Source organism: Herpailurus yagouaroundi, unplaced genomic scaffold (assembly GCF_014898765.1).
Source record: "Herpailurus yagouaroundi ecotype Mexico unplaced genomic scaffold, PumYag 164, whole genome shotgun sequence".
Lineage (NCBI taxonomy): Eukaryota > Metazoa > Chordata > Mammalia > Carnivora > Felidae > Herpailurus > Herpailurus yagouaroundi.
In genome coordinates, this window is record NW_024412405.1 from 14,153,067 (window position 1) to 14,173,447 (window position 20,381).

A 20,381-nucleotide genomic window follows, 5' to 3' on the forward strand; every position below is an offset into this window, starting at 1 on the left:
CAGAACTTAGGCAGCGGAGCAGCAGGAATAGCAGCCTTCCCTAGGTCCCGATCGTTTGGGAGAGCGTCTGAATCCCGCGGGGAAAGCGCCGCCCGGCGCCCAGGGCTCCCGGGCGGAGGAAGGTGCGCGGCGGGCGCGCCTCACTTACCATGACTGTGGCCGCGGCCGCGGCTGCCTGGGCGGCCACCGCCGCTTGGTTGGCTTGGTGCTGCGCAGCTTTGATTTTGGCCTGCAAGTGTGCAGGAGGGTGAAAATATTTGCATTTCTCCCTCATGCAACGCCCCTTTATGTAATCCATACAAACGGTTACGGTGTTGTCGTTTGTGTCGATCATGGTGCTGTCTGCGGGGTGTGCAAAGCGGCAGTCGGTCTCTCCCCGGGCACAGTTTCCTCGCTGGAACTCCCTGCATACCTAGGACACAGGGGGGAGAAGCAGACGATGCAGAAGAGAGGCTGATGGCCGCCGGGAACTACCTCTGCGAGCGCAGCCATTTAGGTTGAAAAAAACAAAAAAGGAATAAATGCTTTTCCTTTCTTTTAATGGGGGCTTTCGTGCCATTTCACTAGAAATTTGTTGTGCAGAGCTCAAGTAACCAGAGTCCCTGACAAACTAATTTGAGTTTTGCTTCGCCCTCTTTGCTGGGGTGGGACTCTGTTGAGAAAATAAGTCAAAATGCGCAGTTTTCGCTAAAATAACAAAAATCAACAAAGCCTCCATTTGTCCCTGGGCTAGTGTATATACATCTCTAATAATTAGGACATAATATATGTATTTAACGACATATAGTATATAATTTGGACATCTGTAAGCACATCCAAATCTTTTCCTACTCTGACAACCCTGGGATGCCATAGTTTTTTGGTTGTTTTTTTGTTTTTGCACGGAGGGATAGTTTCCTCACAGGTCAAGCCACCAGGTCACAGCTGTACAACTCCAGAAGGGATTGGGGGAAACAAGCTTGTTCCTTCTCCGAGGATGGCAAGTGGGTGGGGTGAATCTGAATACTCCTGTTTTCCCCTAGGACGCCCGGGCTCTAAAAAGATAACTTACGCTTATAATCATAAGTCAGAACAATCGAGGCCGAGACGTTGAAACTTGCATTTAAGATCACTCTATTATTATTTTTGATGGCACCGGAAGAAGATAAAAAACAAAGACAAGACCAAAAGGAGAGAAATATGGGAAGAAGGGGAAAGAAATAAGTGGAGGGAAGGAGGAATAGAGTTCCAAGTACTCATGTGTTGTTGCTATTGCTTTTTTAGTCCTTAATCCTTAGTTACCCTAAATGCTCCATCACCTAAGAATTCCGATGCATCAAGAGTTTATTGTATAAAGAAAATTGTCTTTAGAATTTAAAGCGCATTCTTGATTCTGCCCTGAATATCGATAATGTAAGATGACATGACTGACCTATAGACATAACACTTAGGTTTATAAATATCGTTAGCAGGACAGAACTACAGGTAAAACTGTAAGTTATCTTCCTTTTAGGCTCTAATTCCAAAGCCAGTAAGCGGTGGTTGGCATCTCGGCCATCAGTGACGTTCGTTATATGAAGGGTCACTGATGTGACAGTCAAGCTCTGTGACAGTCAAACTTACTTGGGAGATAGTTTCACCGACCAGTGGCCAAGAGGGTTTGAAGGGTAAACAGAGAAGTCGCAAGATTGCTCATCATTTCCTCCTGCTTTGGATATAAGCCAATATTCCCATCTTTAGTTCATAAAATGTACAAATAAAAATTACTAAGATGTTCCCATCAATTCCGAGTAAGCTTTCCTCTCTAAATGGAATCCTCCAGTCTGAGACCACATCAGAGGTACAGAGCAGCCATCAAGCATTTACCAAGGGTCGCCATGTGCCATGTGCAGGACAAGACGGCTTCATTCCTGGCTTGAAATGAACTAACTGCATGAAGACCTGCTAAAGTCGTTGTAAATTATTTTTCTATGTCTTTGTCTACCAGTCCTGTTGGGGAGGACAATTTGTTCCCAACTCAGCTGATTTAATTTGTTTTCTAAACCACACAGTCACGAACTGAACACTCCGTGGGTCCAGCAGGTGGAGCCCCAAACACTTTTCTAGACCATGAAAGGTCTGTTCTATATTCACAGGGGCAGGCTAGATCAAAACAGCAGTGTTAGGGTCTTTAGTCTTTTCGTTTTGGGATTCATATGCTCCAGAGTGAAGCTGATACCAGGCAGCAACATTGTATTGCCCTCAAGATTTATTGGGTAAATATTTAAGCAAATGCACATTGAAAGAACATCTTCCAGTGATCCAGCGTAAAGCACCGTGTACATCCTAACCATACATATATCACCTAACAACTTAAATAGGTAATGGAATTAAAGGAGCTCTTTAAAAAATCTATCAGAATCTTTACACTACTGCATAAAGTGCTCTATTAAATATCACAGGATATAGTAGCTAAGATAAATCCTCTTACTCTGATTAAAGAGAAATTTTACCCAGTAAGGGTTGGCTTGACTCATGACTTAAGAATCATCTTCTATAATTATATGAACGTGTTTTCTTGACTTTTACCGAACACTTGAACTTAAGTTAAAGAAAATATCTCAATCAATACTTAATACGCCCAGCTTCCAGTTCCCCTGTTTACCAACAGTACAACCAGGGCTGATATTCTGGAACGTTCCAATATAACCATATTAGCTCTTAAAATATTGAAATGTGATCATACCAAATGGTCAATAGTCATAGTTCCACTTACCCCACCCCTGTCCCCAGGTGTTTCAAATTCTTCTGATTTGGCCATTCTCAGACCTTTCTAGGAGCCATGAAAGGTTAATGCCAGCACAGCTGGAGGCCTTCAGGAGCCATCTCTATGGCCTACACAGTGATTGATTCAGTGTTCCACTGGTTGTTAAATATTTTGCCCCTGAACACACATTCCAAACAGCTGAATTTTGTTTGTGCTAAACTAATTCCTTCCCTACAGACTAATTTCCTTTATAACTTTGCCTTAAATTGAAACCACAGAATTATGAATGCATGGCTTTTAGATGAATGTGTGTGTGTGTGCGTGCACATGGCTGTTTTGCAAGACTGAATTAATATCTTATAAGCATTCACTTACACAGAAGTACACTTCTACCCCAGATGCATCTCAAACCACAAATATAATGAAGTACCTCCAGTTTGTCAGTCCTGAGAAGTTTCTGAGTTGCAGTTGAGCCCGGGACAGTGACGGGTGGACTTCCGGGAACAATAACGGGTGTGGTGGGTAGAATTTCCGTTGGGACTAACCCAACTCCAGGGGTTACAGGTGCTAAGTAAGGAGCAAAGCTAATCGCCGTATTTGTCCCTATTGCGGGACCTACAGGAAAAGTGGGCTGTTAAAGGAAGACAACACAGGACAAAGATTTCTTTAGAATAAAACTTTAAAAAATCACCAGTAAGTGTCATTTGAGCAAAACTTACTCACCATACACAAGACCCTTTGTGTTACTTGCGTAAATCGATGCTGGCCTGTGAAAGTTCATTAGATTGCCTGTTTTGTTTTGCTTAAAAAAAATAATATCCATGTATATCCTCTCTTCCTAAAACCATACAAGAACATGCGAGCACATTATAGAAACCTAATTACAGGGAACGGATTACATTTTTATTCCTATGAAAGTGTTCTCAAGAAAAAACAATAATTCTCACTGTCATTGCTCATCATTCCAAACAGTGAATGTTATAACAGGAAGGGGGTAAACCTATGGAAAACTGACTCCTAATCTTTGATTTCTCCTCCTTGCATCTCAAAAAAGGACAGGAGGAAAGAAAAACCTTGATTAGAGCCTGATTTTCAAGTTGATCGAGTACATACATTCTCAAAAATTGAGGATTATCTGGGACTGTATTTGCTCTGATTCAGCATCATGTTCCCACATTCCGTCACTAGCCTGTATGTAGTGTTCATATGGACCTGCTGTTTCTCGATCCAGTTCAACTGTGTCTAGATCTAACCTTCCCTGCCTAAAAGGTTGGATGAGAGAACATGAACTTTTTAATTGGCCAATTTTTCAACTGGCCACTAAACGGTAGTTTGGTTTCCTAGGTTAAAATCAATGCAGCAGTGATAAAGGCATACCGTACTTCATTTAAACTTCTCGATCGCTACACTCCTTGTCCAGAGATAAGAAAGAACTGCGCTAGGGGGTTGATGGGATAACAATTTTTAAAAGCCCCACCTAAAAATATGCTTTCCAGAAAGGAAATAATGTAAGAGAACAATAAAGTTTGCTTCACTTTTCTAGAACCAATGTTAAAAGTGTAAGACGCTAAAGATTTTTGTTAGAATGAATTTTACACTAAATTGTCCCTGAATGGTTTTATTGGTTGGTTGGCTTTTTAGCTAGCTGGTGACTTTTACCCTCTTTATTTTTAGGAGCAGTTTGCAGATATTTGCAATCACGTGTTAATGCAGTTTTCTAATAACCAAACTGTGCTCTCGGCCATGTCACGCTACCCCTCTATTTATATATTGTGAGTAACATTCTTGTTTTCTATTTACGGCTCTGAATGAGTTGTTGAACATATGGGAAAAATAACAATCTATGTTTATTATTAAACAATTTTTTTGTTGACAGCAATAACGGAAAAATACCTCTTATGGATGCTCATGTTAGAAAACAGTGAGTTACTGATAGTTTGTTCAAGGAGCTCTCAGAGGTTCTGGAGGTCTTTAGCGAAGTGGCTGGGGGCTGTGAGAGGTGATTCTAATGGCCTGCGAGGGCTGTTATAGCCCTCCCACGAGGAGCTCTTAGATCTTTATGGCTCAGACATCAAATTCACTTTGGGACAGGGTTGCAACATGAGGTCTCAACATGGGAAATAGATGGCAGTTAGGATTTTTTTTCTCCCAAATTTTATATGTGTATGTTTTCCATTTTCAACCCATTGAGCCATAATTACAGAAAGTTGCGGTTTTCAGTAACTATAGTTTTTATGAGTTAGCACCATTGAAAAAAAGCCAAGTGATTTAAATGGTATGACTATCTAATGTTAGAATTAAAAAAAAATCAACTCTGAAAGGTCATAAATCACAACAGATCAGGGATTCAAAGAACCAGCTAAATCAGAAATGCCTGAGGGGAATTTCATAAATAGAAATATCGCCAGACTCGATAGGTCTAGGCAGGGACCCTGAAATTTGCATTTAAAAAAACTTACTATGTGATCTGATGTGTGGCCCAGTTTGGGGACCACTGTCATAGATGGAGAGTGAAAATAGGTATTAAAACACTTGTACTGAATGTGTAATTTAACACAGAGACAGACCATTATCAAAGTAAACATTCAAAGAAAACAGCCCTCCCCCACAGGCCCGTTTTTGATTTTCTACAGCAGCAAATTCCCAACCCTCCCTCTTGTGGATCATTTGAAGCCAGGGTCAGTGTGGTGACATAAATACAGGTTGTACCTTGACTGTCCATGGGATGTCAGAACCTCAAAACTCATTTCCTGAAACCTTTTTGGATATCAGTAAATCTATTAAAATCAGAAAAATTTTGCTTTCCAAAATGAAAATTACTTGTTCATCTAATTTAATGATCTAAAATGAATGTTGCAGGGGCGCCTGGGTGGCAGTCGGTTAAGCGTCCGACTTCGGCTCAGGTCGTGATCTCACAGTTTGTGGGTTCAGGCCCTGTGACGGGCTCTGTGCTAACAGCTCAGGCCTGGAGCCTGCGTCAGATTCTGTGTCTCCCTCTCTCTCTGCCCCTCCCCTGCTCATGCTCTGTCTCTCTCTCTCTCTCTCTCTCTCTCTGTCTCAAAAGTAAACATTAAAAAAAATCCTTAAAATGAATGTTGCAGTTTACTGATGATAGCTGTCACATAGCTCAGAGAGAGTATTATTTCAAAAGAAAAACACAAATTTTAGACCGAGAGTGATCTGGATTCAAATCCCGAGCTCTGCCAGTGAACTGTTATCCTAGGCAGTGAATTAACCTCTCTGAGCTTTAGTTCTCTCAAGGAAGTAAAACCAGTTGACTTGAAAAGTTGGGCTGAACAAAGTGCTACCTCTTCCCCACTTCCCATGGTCAGAACTCAGCAAATAGCAGGTGTCACGGGTAGAGTAAAAATTGGTATTAATAAAGTTTTCCCCCCAAAATCATCCACTGATTCTATAACAGGCATATAATCAGCATGGCAATATAATAATAGAGGTATAAACTCTTATTTAATGATAGCAAATGTTTTCTCCTTTTTGAAATATGGGCTGGGGAAAATACCTATTTTCTTTCATGTGAAGCTGACAGTTAAAAGTTGATAGGACAGATTCAATGAGATATTTTCTCTTTTTTTAATACAGTGTTTTTGATTGAAGGTGATTAGTAAAAAAAAAAATAGTTATAGTCATTCTCAGAGACAGGCACTCCATTATTATTGTTGACAGTGCTGCCTTACGCGTACATAGGAGCCGCTGTTTCCAAAGCACTGTCACACACACTGTCTTCTTTAACCTTGTCGTTATCCGTGAGGAGCAAGTGTGGCATCACAGTAGGTGGAAGCAGGTCGGACTATAGACTCAATAGATCACCCAAGGTCAGTGCTGCTGAGGCAAAGCACTCAGGACTCCTGACTCCCAGGCTGGGGCTATTTCCATTCTTCTGCACTCCCTAGATTTTTTTTTTTTTTTTTTTTTTTTTGGTAATTTCTTAAAACAGAAAAGGGGAGAAAAAAAACCCCGGCCACCCTGATGTGTTTGAGTGTAAAGCCAGAGCCTTGGCGGGGAGCCCTGTCCCACAGTCAGCCGGTGCCTTCTCCAGACGGGAGGGTGAAGCTGCTCTGAACAGCAGTGCCGCTGCCCTGGAAGAGTGGATCTCAGATCCCGGATTCAAATGAAAACTCCCCAGGTAGAGTCCGGGCTGACACCGCGTCCTCGCGTCTGAATTCAGTGCTTTGCTGCAGCTGAGAAAAGAGAGAGGTGGCATCTCCAGATGATTCCGTCCTGCACACCACCAGCTAGAGCCCCGGGGGTGTCGGCCCCGTGCTCTGTGCAGAACGGCTGCTGCCAGGCTGTCTGAGATGGGATCCATTTGGTCCCCGGCATCGCTCAGAACGAGCGGCCGCCAGAGGCCAGAAGACCAGAGCTACAGAGTCTCGTGGGAGAAAATGGCTTCTGAAATGCTGGCTTTGCTGTTTCTAACCTCTGTTCTTTACTTCACGCTCCTGTGTTTCTCTCTCCTTAGCGTTTCACACGCTGGTCTTCTTGTTCAGTGCACTATACCAGTGGATCCAGGTTCCAAGATCCTCTCTCTCTCTCTCTCTCTCATACACACACACACACACACACACACACACACACACACATTCAGCACGCGTTCTTTGATATTTTGTAGTGGCAAGGAAGGATCAGTGCTGAGCAGTAATGACTAAGTGGCCTGGGGTGTTTTATGGTTCTAAAATTTAGTCAATTGACTTTTTAAAACAGGAGCATGAGAGTTCATACATTTAGAAAGCTTTCACTTCAAAGGGTAGGTATTTGGCACTCAAACTGAAAGGCTTAAAACATGGCATCCCTTAAGCCTCCTCTCTTTACTTCCAGAAGCATCTCTGGAGGGCAGAATACTCAATGCAAGACCTTGTCCCCAAGGACTGGGTTGTATAGGCTTTTAAATCTCTATCCTCCCCCACCCCCACTTCTTTTTCTTTTCTTTTTTTTTTTAAATTGAGGTAATACCGACATACAACATTCTATTAGTTTAGGGTATACAACACAATGATTTGATATTTGTATATATTGTGAAATGATCGCCACAGTAAGTCATTAACATCCATCGCCATATGTAGCTGCAGAATTTTTTTCTTGTGATGAGAACGTTTCAGATTTGTTCTCTTAGCAACTTTCAACTATGTAATACAGTATTCTTAGCTGTAGTCCCCGTGCTGAATAGTACGTCCTCACGAATTTCTTTCTTTTCTAATAACTGGAAGTTTGTACTTTTGACCCCCTTTACCCATTTTGCCAGTTCCTCTCCTCTGCCTCTGGCAACCAGCAATCTATCTGTATCTATGAGCTTGTTTTTTGTTTTGTTTTGTTTTGTTTTTTAGATTCTATGTACAAGTGAAGTCATATAGTATTTCTTTTCTCTGTCTGACTTATTTTGCTTAACATAATATAATGCCCTCGTGGTCCACTCATGTTGTTGCAAATGGCAAGATTTCATTCTTTTTTATGCCTGAATAATATTTCATTGTTTATATATATCACATTTTCATTATCCATTCATCTGTTGATGGACACTTGAGTTGCTTCCATATCTTCGCTGCAATGAACATAGGCGTGCAGATATCTTTCCAAGTTAGTGTTTTCATTTTCTCTGGATAAATGCCCAGAAGTGCAAATGATGGACCATGTGGTAATTCTATTTTTTAAATTTATGAGGAACCTCCATACTGTTTTCCATAGTGACTGTGCCATTTCACATTCCCAATGCAATGGATTTCCTTTTCTCCACATCCTGGCCAAACTTGGTACCTCTTATCTTTTTGATAATACCAGTTTAATAGATGTGAGGTAATATAGTGTTTTTTATTTGTAAGCCTCTGAAGATTAGTGATATTGAGCACCTTTTCATGTACCTGTTGGCCACCTGCATATCTTCTTTGGAAAAATGTCTATTCAGATCTTCTGCCCATTTCTTAAATGGGCATAGGATTTTGTGTGCTTGTTTGATATTGTGTTGTATGAGTTCTTTATATAGTTTGGATATTAACCCTTTATTGGATCTATGATTTGCAAATTGTTTTTCCAATTCCATTGATGCCTTTTCATTCTGTGGCTGGTTTCTTTTACAGTGCAGAAGCTTTTTAGTTTGAAGTAGTCCCACTTGTTTATTTTTGCTTTTGTTGTCTTTGCTTTTGTTATCAAGTCCAGAAAATCATCACCAAGACTGATGTCACCACTTATATTTTCTTTTAGGAAAGGAGCTTAATGGTTTCAGACTTTACACTCATGTCTTTAATCCATTTTCAGTTAATTTTTGTGTGTGGTGTAAGAAAGTGGTCCAGTTTCATTCTTTTCCATGTGGCTGTCCAGTTTTCCCAACACCATTTATTGAAGAGACTTTTCCCATTGTATATTCTTGGCTCCTTTATTGCAAATTAGTTGACCCTATGTGAGTGAGTTTGTTTCTGGGCTCTCTATTCTGTTATATTGATCTATGTATCTGTTTTTATGCCAATACTATACAGTTTTGATTACTATAGCTTTGTGACGTAGTTTGAAGTCAGAGAGCATGATACCTCCGGCTTTGTTCTTCTTTCCCAAGATGTCTTTGGCTATTCAGTCTCTTTGACTCTATATAAATTTTAGGAATATTTGTTCTAGTTCTGTGAAAAATGCCATTGGAATTTTGATAGGGATTATTTGAATCGGTAGATCCCTTTGGGTAGAACGGACACTTTAACAATATCAATTCTTCCAATCCATGAGTATGGGCTATCTTCCTACTTATTTGTGCCTTCTTCAATTTCTTTCATCAATCTTGCGTTGGTGGTATAGTGGTTAGCATAGCTACCTTCCAATTTCTTTCATCAATCTCATATAGTTTTCAGTGTACAGGTCTCTTATCTTCTGGGTTAAATTTATTCCTAGGTATCTTATTCTTTTTGATGCAGCTGGAAAGGAGACATTTTTCTTATTTTTTCTTTCTGAGAGTTCATTATTAGTGTATAGAAAGATGACAGATTTCTGTGTATTGATTTTGTATCCTACAATATTAGTGAACTCATTTTTTAGTTCCAACCACCAACTTCTTTATCTTGAGTGTACATGTGAAGGTTGTGTGTTGGGGGAGGCGCAGCGTGTGAGGAAGGAAAGGAAAAGAATTATTCCCATTAGGAACTGGGGAGAGAAAAACTGCCAGGAGGAAAAATTAAAGGGGACTTTCAAAATACAGTGAATTGGAGACTAAAAGGAAAGAATGGTTTGTGTTTTCATTCGGTAAGTATTTAATGGTTTAAACATTGTACAAGGACACTGTGTGCACATTTACTGAACTTAAACCCTAATGGGAAAGAACAAACAAATAAAATTACAATTTATTTTTATGGATAAGCAGAAATGAGAAGGCCTTACTCATAGTGATGGAGATTGGTGGTAGGTCGCAGGGGATAGATTTGGAGTCCTTATGCATAAGATGAAGTTAACATGTGAAGAGCAGTAGGATAGATACTTCCAGCAAGATACTTCCAGCCATGAGGCAAGCAAGAGCTTTGTGTATGTGTGGAACTGAAAGTTCAGTTTTAGTGAACACAGAAAGAGTGGCCCATGATGAGTTGGTGAGCTGATGGGACCAGACCACAGATGACATTATAGATCATAGTCATGGTTACATATTTGGCTTCGTCTCTAATGAAATGGGAAGGCACTGCAGGGTTTTAAGTAAGGGAGTGGTATGATGCATTTATGTGTTAAAAATATCCCTCTGGTTGCCGTATGCAGAATACACTGGAATAAAGCAAGAATGGAAATTGAGAGATTAGAAAGGAAATGCTTCCAAGGTATTTTGAATGAAAGATCGATGGTGGCTCAGATGGGAGTTTGGGGAATTCGAGAAGGGAATAGACTTGAAAGCAGATATGACAGGACTTGCTGATGAACTGGATGTGAGAGAATCTGCTTAATTTTGGTTTTGAAGCTGCCGGTTGCATTTACTGAAATGGGAACTTAGTCAGATAAAGAATTTGGAATTAACCATGTCAAGTTCCAGGGAGAAATATAAAGGTGAGTCCAGTAGGAAGTTAGATATGCGAGCCTGGGGCTCAGAGGAGAGGTCTGGAAACACATTTGGGAGTTCTCAGCCTGCAGATGATTTACAGCCATAGGAATGGATGCAACCATGAAGGAGAGGGTCAATAAAAGAAATGTCCAGTGCTGCGAACCTCAATGTAGAGCAGCTTCAACATACAGCAAAGGAACATAATGGGCAACATCCCCAGCCTTTTCCAGAAGAGGAATACAGATTAAAGAAGAAGGAGCATTCCACAAAGGAGAGGCTGATTACATATGTTGCATATGGCTAAAAGGTCAAATGAACACAATGAAGGCAAAAGTGACCACTGGTTTAGTAATATGGCGGGCGGTGGTGAGATAGTCAATGGATTAGGTCTAGGGTGGATGGAAGTCAGAGGGAGTGGAAAAAATATCCACCGTTTGTTTTTTTTTTTTAGAGAAATTTAGCTTAGAAGGAAACCTAAAAATGGCGTGGTTCTTCTACTCCCATGTTTATCAGTCTATTTGTCTTAAGCAATTCCTGCATGTATTACTTTCTTGTAGCTAGTCTGAGAAATTTCCACAAACTTGGCAACTTAAAACAACACAAAATTATCCTTTGATTGTTCTGAGGGCCAGAAGTCTGAAGTCAGTTTCACTGGGCCCAAATCAAGGTATTGGCATTTCGTGCTCCCTCTGGAGACTCCAGGGAAGAGTCTATTCCTTGTCTCTTCTATCTTCAGGTGGCAGCCGGCATTCTTTGGTTTGTGGCCTCGTCACTTGTCTCTGCCTCCATGGGCACATTGCTGTTCTCCTCTTCTCTATGTGTCAACTCTCCTTCTGCCTCTGTCTCATAAGGATACTTGTGATTGCTTTTATTTCAAGAGGATTGCCCCATCTCAAGATGCCTAACTTAATCATATCTGCAAAGACGACTTGGTTTCCTTAGAGGTGACATGTACAGGTTCCATGTACCTTTCAGGGCCATTATTTGGCTTACTATACTGTCCGACGTCACTAACGCATTCCTGAGATTCTGAAGTTATTTGTAGAGTTGATGATTTTTAGGTTTATCACACTTTTTATTCTGAGATTTCTTGTGATTTAGAAGCCTCTACTAAAATATTTAAATGTAATATGAAATGTAATATAAATATTAAATGTAATATTAAATGTCTTTTTCATAGACAAATCATGATTATTAACTTCTAATTAATATTTGAGACAATATATAAACATAACTTTCAAAAATGATTTCAACTAACAGCTAACAACGGGAATGGGCTTTTCTTATTAACATTGCCACTGTTGGGGGGGGTCAATCTTTATGAATTCTAAATAAATAAGAAGTGAATGATTAAAGTGAGTGAGACAGACACACAATACCGTGTGACTGTGTTGATCTCGGTGGTTCCAAATTTATTCCTACAGACATTATTCAAGACGAAAAACTAAATTATTTTAGCCTTAGGTAATTTAATAAAATAATTTATGTGCGAACATCAATAGAGAACCATAAATTATACATGTGTGTGTGGTTTTAAACAGATCCACTTAAATGCCTATATTTGGTGTTAAATGTATACAGAACTCTGTCTATGTTGTCCTTACATTTAGGCTCCCAACTACTCATCCTTTGGGATACAGTTATTTGGGATTTTCTCCAAGTAGCATTTCTTGCCTCATTCAAAATCATAATTCCCTGTGCCTGAATCTTACCTCGCCCTTCTCATGACTCTGTCTACCCCCCAAAGACTGTATCTTATTATTGCTGGATCCCCATGCACTTGGATTCCCCCCCCCCCCACCCCGCCTTGGGCAGAGCTGGGTCCTGGCTACTTTGTCCTGTCCACCATTCTTGAGCAGAAGCACCAGCAGAGCTAAGGATCTGCCCAGATTCTCCCTTCACCAGGGCCTTCCCACCCTCCCCACCTCATCCCGCAGACACTCAAGAAAGTACATCTCAGCTGCAGCGTCTTTTTTAATTTAGCAGCCTTCAATCACAAGGACTTTTCACACAATAAAGACTAATTTTTAAACAATAGTCTTTTGTGTATGTACTGCTTTAAAAAAGCAAGTATCTCTCACTTTACTGGCTTTGTTGTGTGTGTGTTTTTTTAAAATTAGCTTGTTTTTGACAAATAATTCACAGATGTAAATGAATTCCACTGAAGCCCAATGCGCTCCTTTCCCCCAGGGCCTCATTCCTAAAACAATTTCCAGACCTTTAAGGAAATACTTTCAAACACTGAAATCAGGGAGAAAATATGACACAATACATATTCAAAGCCTGAACTCCCTTGAACATTTACTCTTGGGGCCCTGGCCACAGCACCACACCCTTCCCAGGCCTCTGAGAGGCAGCGGAGTGTGGGTGGCTAAGGCAGCCTCCTCTCTGGCTGCTGTGGGGCTTCAGGCCCAGCACACTGCAGACAGTACCCTGCTCCCAATGTCTGAGCCCCAGTGCCCCACCCACAGCGTATTAGCTGCAAGACATCGGGTAAATGGTTCAGCCTCTCGGGTTTCTCCCTTCGCTCATCCTTAAAACGACATCATTGAACGGAAGAGTCCACCTGCTAGATTGCTAACAACGTGCTAGGCATCGAAACCTGCTCTTCACATAGATCATCACTTCGTACTCTAAATGAAAACGTCGAACTCTTTACGTTCTAAGATGGTTCAAAGGTGGAGTTTACCGGTGAGCCCGAGTTGGGAGGGACACAGATTTCCCAGACACTGCTTAGAAACTGTCTTTGCCTACTGTTTCCACACACACTTTTTCCATTTAAATAATTTCAAAAACCCTATTTTCAGAAACCATTTAGCTTCAAAGCTATTTGCTTTAATTGTAGCCAGAGACAAAGTAGAGAGAGGCCGTTTTAGGTCAATGTGGCGCTGCCCGTACCAACACTTTAATCATCAAGCCCATCATTAGATGCGATGTACTCACCACTGGATGGAGTGGGGTTCCTGGAAACATAAATTGCATCTGCTGGGCAAGCATCGCTGCAGCAGTTTTTTGCTGGATCAAATTGTTCCTCCCATTAATTTCTAGTTGAGTTTTTAAATGTGTTGGAGGATGAAGATACTTGCAGTTTTCTCGTGAACAACGGCCCTGTAAAACGAATGTTTTGGTTTTAGGACTGTTAGGAGTAGTTTTCATCTACTGTCAACCATTTCACAATCGCTCCATGTATACAAAGGCAAGGAACCCGTGTGTGAGTGTGGGCGTGTGCGCGTGCGCACGCACCCTCCCGTTGGAACATACAACAGACTTGGAACATACAAGGAGTGAATCAGGCATTAGGTGATTATCAATCTTGCTGAAACCTGTTCAGCAGAGAAGCTTCTTGAGATTTTTTTTTTCTGTTGTTCTTTCTAGCGGATTCCCACTCTGACAACAGACTCTAAAGGAATGTGAGGGCTAGGAGGAAAGGCAGACCCTTAGCCTAGGCAGTGTGGAAGGCAAGCAGAGGAACGTATTTATCGGGACTTATCAAAAGGAGTCTTTGAACTTGCTCTGCATTGGTTTGTGCATGACCAAATATGAATAATCATGTACTGAGTGTGTGCAATGGGGACAGTAATACTAATTCCTTGAAATGTGTGTTCCACATTGGCTGAAGATATCCCTAATTCAAATCATTAAAGGAGACGCAATGGAAGTATAGGAGTGGACATTTCTTAGTAATCGATGCATTAATGAAATCTCCAGGCATAAACTCAGATCATTACCTGCGGCTAATTTGTTTGGTACACAAAAGTGGTTACCCCATGGCCCTGCCCTGTTCCCATGATGACTGTATCAAATGTAGTGTCCGAAGAGTGCTTATGGTTAAAGTAACATTTGGATGTTAAAGTTGGCCCAACAACAACAACAACAAATAATAATTGGGTGGCAGGTGTGCATAAAACCCATCTTGGAGAGTAATCGCTGATGCAGGGTTCATACTGAGTTCCCAAGTTTCCAGAAGTACCGATCGAGACAATCATGTTAACGTGTGACTCATGCAATTTCTGGAGAAAGAAGGGCAAATACTCTTTTCTTCTTTACAAGAGCCAACTGGTATGAGTATTATCATTCCCTAAAGAATTAGTCTATTTGCAACCAAGAGAATATGGCTTTGTTTACCAGATATAAAAATAATTTTAAACAGCAAGCTTCGTGGATCTGGAGAAACAAATTTGTTTATAGTCATCCTAATTCTAAACATCTGGAGTTCTCACTCTGTCTCCCACTAATTCCGGCTGCACTTTTGACTGTGTTGGCTCCCTCTCCAGTCTGAGCCTTTCCCCACCGCAGTGGAGAGGGGGCAGATGTCGGTCATGGGCTCAGTCCTAGTGGTCTGTGGTCATCAACCAATGCTGTCCTCAGGGCTCTACTATTAGCAGCATTAAAGGTTGTGTCACCCACTGAGTGTAGGACATAGTCAGGTACTGGGGACATCAGAGGGAATTGGTCGCATTTCTGCTAATAAAATTCTATAACAATGGTTATATGTCAGTGTGTCCCCTTGGTCTCAGGCTCATATTGTGAAGGTGTCATGCAGCTTCCTATGTGTGAAATTGCCATCCCCGGTCAACTATTGGAAGGTCTATTGTGAAGACAGATAGACTGAAACCACAATGAAAGAGAATGTAAATCAAAGTGGTCTAGGAATCCCTTTCTTTCTCTCTCCATCTCCTTTTGTTTGCAATTCTGGGGGATAGTTTTTATCCTCACTTCACTTCGCTCTTTGTTTTGTGATGTCCCAGGGTCCCTCCAGCCCTACCCAACTTGCTTTAGGTTTCTCTTGGTTTATTTCCCTTTCTGTCCTCCTTGACAATTGCCTGCAAGTTTCTGTTTGCTGAAATCCAGTCCCGAAGAGGCATTCGTATCGGGCCAGCTCCTACCACACAGACGTGTGGCCAGTCTCTGGATTGGCTGCCTCTCTGCCAAGTGCCCACATACACTCCTATCATCTGTGATGGGAGGTGGTTCATGGGATACAGGACGTAGCTGCTGCCCATCGGCAGGGGTGGAGGCGGATTAAACAGAACGATATTTCTCGTACAGAAGAGAACGCACCTCAGGCTCTTCTGTGACAACCTCAATCCACGCTCTTTCAGCACAATCATTTGACCTGGAGGCTGACCCCAGCAAGGCTCAGGTATACAGAGTACCTTTACAGGCCTGTGTGCACAGACATACGGCTGGGCCCAATGTGGGGGATTCCGGGAAAGTAGAGTTCCATGGAATGGTGAAAGAATTTGTGACATGTCTACACTTCTACCAGTTTGGCTCTTTGGTGTTGCTCACTCATCTAATTGTCCATTTGACCCACTGGTCTTCTAATGTAATCCTTTGTAGCTACATGTAAAAATTTCGATTAGGCTAGAAAAATATGGTTTTCTTGTAAATGCTATTATCTTTTGATAACAGCCGGGACACTTAAGGAATGGTATAAACCATTTTCAGCCAAGAGAACATGATTTACAACATCAAATTAGTAATTTATTGATGGGACCTTCTTTTTCATGAGAATTAATGTAATTTCCTAGTGTTCTCATTTACACATTCGGAATAAGGCGCATTATTGATCACCCACGTGCCAGGCAATTTATACACGGTTATCTCATTTTCCCCTTACAACAGCTATCATGATCCCATCTTACAAAATAACAAAGGGGTTCACAAATAATTAAGGAACTTTCCCAAGGTCAGCTAATGGGTAAGTGGTAGAGCTGGATTCTAAATTCAGGTCTTCCTGACTCAATTACATCACTATACCAAGCTAGTTCTTGGCAATAGTTAAAATCTAGGAAAGATTAAAATCTAGTGTTATCCTTGATAAAATAACATGGGCACATATATGTAATATAATAGCTAGAATGCGTAACACAATTTAACATATAGTAAAATATATATGAGAATTTGGGAATAGAAAAGATTATTTGCCTTGGTCTATTCCTTGGTAGTGGTCTGTCCTTCGGTGGGGGAATAAAGAAATGGTTAAGCTCACGGGCTCTGGAGGCAGACTCCTAGGCACATAACTTGGTTCTGTCCCTCCTCACTGCATAACTTTGAGCAAATTACTTGAATTTCTTGTGCATCAGTTTTTTTAAATCTGTACAATAAAAACAATTGTGTTTTCCTCTAAGGGCTGTTGTGGGATTAAATAAATTAATATATGCACAAGGTTTAGAGGTACATCTTCTTGGTACATGGTAAGCGTTGAATAAATGTTGTCAATATTACCAAAAAAGAGAAAATATTTACATATGGCATTTTATTTACAATAAGTATGGATCACATTTAATTGCACTGGCTTTTTGGTTCTTCTGTGGAATAGAGTTTTACTTAAAAACTTGATGAAAGCTACTTAATTATGCTTATTCAAGTATTTTATATTTAAAATTATTTTCAGTTCTACAGGGTATTTCTGCAAGTACCCATACTTAAAGACACACCCCTGCACCATAGTTCAATCTAGCGTAAATATTTTGAAGCGTGTTGCACCATGGATGTTTGGGGCATACTAACTCAAGAACTGGGAAAATCCAGGCAGAATCTTATTAAAGGATCCTACAGGACTCTAAAATCCTAAAGGAAAAGCTACTGTCAAAACATAACGAGCTATTTGACACAGTAAACAATTTGTAAGGAAGTTTTTGTTAAGGCATACGATTCGTGGGATACGCATCATCGCACAAAAACTGTTGATTATCATAGCAAGTTGTCATAACCGAATGGGAGAGGGCAGCGTGCAGAAATGTAGTGTCTTTGTTTGTCATTGTGAAACACAACAGAAGTGTCAAAAGTAATGTCTCCTGATTTTAGTCCAAGAAATAAAGATAAAAATGTCTTGGAAAAGTCTTCCTGTGGCCGCTAGGATGTTTTTTTGTTTTGTTTTGTTTTATTTCAACTCTTCCTCCTTTTTAGTTCTTGGTTAAACACTGTTTCTGAGGAAATGAGAGAGGTAGGGTGCAGCCTCTAGAGAAGGGGACGGTTCGGCTTCTGTGGGATGGAGATCCGAGGATGCCATTGCAGAATCTGTGTGAAGAGTCTTAGGGAAATAAACCTCAGGAGCCCAGGCAAAGGCAGGCAGATGGGCCCATAGGAGGGGCCGATGTGGGGATCAAAGCTCCTGAGACCTTAGCTTCAGGTCGTATGGAAACCATAAGTGGTCTGGATCACATTCACCATTGTTCTTCGTGTACTTTCAAGCTTGGGTCTCATTCATTCATTCAACAAATATTTATTGAGATCCTACTATGTGTGTGCCAGACATTGTGGTAAGTGCAACACCCTGCCTACCTTCCTAATGCCTGCAGTCTAGGGGTGAACAGGGGTACTAACCAAATAACGACACCCATAAATGTATAATTACAGATTGTGATACGTGTTCTGAGGAGAACGCTGAGACAGGAGAGTGGGAGATGGTCAAAATTGAGACAGGTGGGTCAGGGAAGGACGCTGAAGAAGTGACATTTACACTGAGACCCAAAGGATTTGAGAAGAAATGAGGCAAAGGAGTGAGTGGTGCCTGGTGTGTGTGTGTGCATGTGTGTGTGTGTGTGTGTGTGTGTGTGTGTGTGTGTTGAGGGGAGAGAATACAAAAGGAGAACCAGAGGAAGAGAATGTGCGAGATGAATGCACATGGGGTGGGGGCGGGGGGAAGGGGCTCGCGTGGTTTCTCGAGGCTGGAGTACAGGAGCGGGTGTGGGTTGGAGCAGGAGTGAGAACCTTTACAAAACAGGCAGCAAATGGAGCCACGTTAAGGGGTTTGAACTTCATTGCACCGGAGTTTTTAAGCAGGAGAGTAGCACCATTTTATACTAGCTACATGCAGAATCTCACCGTGATTATTGCATTTTATACTTTTTGTTTACTACTTTAATTTTATTATAGTTTGCATTGTCTGGAGACAGCTTATTTTAAAAGAAGAGCAGATTCTGACAGAGTCTACGTAGGGTTTGTGCAGTTTATTTTACCTTCACAATAATCTCTATTCCAGGAATATTTAGATTAGGGAGTAGCGAGTAAAAATTTCAAGCCGAATTAAGTTTATTAAAGTAAGTGACCGTGGAAGATTCTAATACAGAGTATCTGTGTTGATTCTCAGCAGAATGGGGAAAGATGCTAAATAACTATAATCTGTAATTTGGCAGAACAACAGATTGGAGCCATCAGAATTACACGGCCATTACATTACATGGCGTGGGATCGAATAAACGCAGCCTTGGCTAAGAAAAGATTTCAGAACCAGCTCGGTGTGGGGGGGGGGGGAAGTGTAACTGGAAAATGAGATTTTCTAAATGCTTATTTTAAAACAAGTAATTTTTAGAATCTTTTTCTAATATGCTCCTAATTGAAAAAGTCAATTAAAATATGGAAGCCAAAAAGAAAACAGATTAATTAGGAGATTGTTAAAGGGATTAACAATAGGAGTTTTTGCCCACAGGAATAGCTCACAGAACACATCCCATTAGTTTTCCATGGGAAAGCTATGGATTTTATATATAACAATTCAAACAGTTACGAAGTTCCCTACGGTACATATCACTTGGGAATAATTGGAATCGTGTCTTGGTGTGGGCTGAGCCACGGATCCGCAGACTCTAAAAAGATCCTTTTGGGGGAGAATCATTCCAGGGGAGGTTCGGGAAACACAGCCTGACCTACTGAATTCTGCCTCTTCCAGTTGGGTCCTGGCCACGCCCTGCTTTCAGCACACTTTTCAGGTGGTATTTTCCAGCGAGCGGCCACCTGTAGAATGGCAAGGGCTGAGTCTAACCATCGAGGGGAGACGGCATGTGCTCTGAGACTGGCCTGCGGGGATACTCTGAGTCCAGGGGTCTGCCTTGGACCCCAAGGCTGGCCGTGAGAGAGGCTCTCGGATTCCCTTGCATTCCACACGCGTGAGGCTAGCTTAACGGAATCCTGTTGTGACGACAGATTCTCGTCCTGGAGTGACACTCCTGAGACCTGTTCTGTCTCGGAAACCCTTTTGGAGGAGCCGTTTGAACTAGTGGTAAAGGGAACAGACTCTTTCCTGAACTACTTTGGCCCCGAATCCAGCTTTGCTCTTCTTGCCACGGAGCTTGGTGGCCTCCAGTCGCCACATCCGCAAAACAGACATAACAATAGTTCCTACCTCTACACTTTGAGTAAAGATTATGAGTTGATGCCTGTAAAGTGTGTGAACAGTTTCTGGCACCTAGTAAGCCCTCCATAAGTTTTTGATATGATTACTCTTATTATTTTCAGCCTCATCCTCACCCTTATCGTTACTATTACTGTTAACACCGTCATTGCACAGTAGATAAAGATAAATGGAATTAAAAACAACTTCGCTAATCCTACTTTCGTCTCTCCATCCCTTGCTTCTCTCTGGCCTGTCTCCCAAGCTCTTTAACCCTTTGTTATTCTTGTTGTCACAGAACAATGGCCAACACAGGCCATTTCTGTCTTCAGAAGAGCCTCAGATCTGTTTTTCTTTGGTATTTTTCCTGCTGAAACTTGCCAGGGCTGATTGACATGGCATGACTAATCTAGAATCAAAAGCAAATATGCATTATAGTGGGAAAATCCTGACATTCTGGTTGTGGCTTCATCCCCAAATGGCTATACTAACTTTTACAAATCATCATAATGGTCTGTGTCTCC

The 20,381-nt window shown here is 41.3% G+C and overlaps 1 protein-coding gene across 6 annotated transcripts in view; it reads right to left on the bottom strand.

Annotated features, from left to right (window-relative positions):
• MBNL2 (muscleblind like splicing regulator 2) overlaps positions 1–20,381 on the bottom strand; it is a 157,864-nt gene that overhangs the window by 42,368 nt on the left and 95,115 nt on the right. For all 6 annotated transcript variants that reach the window (XM_040487216.1, XM_040487220.1, XM_040487215.1 and 3 more), the window contains exons 3-5: positions 13,683–13,847; positions 3,156–3,356; positions 149–412 (exon numbers count right to left, since the gene is read on the bottom strand). In XM_040487216.1, coding sequence (XP_040343150.1) covers positions 149–412; positions 3,156–3,356; positions 13,683–13,847 — 630 coding nt within the window. The remainder of the gene's footprint in view (positions 1–148; positions 413–3,155; positions 3,357–13,682; positions 13,848–20,381) is intronic.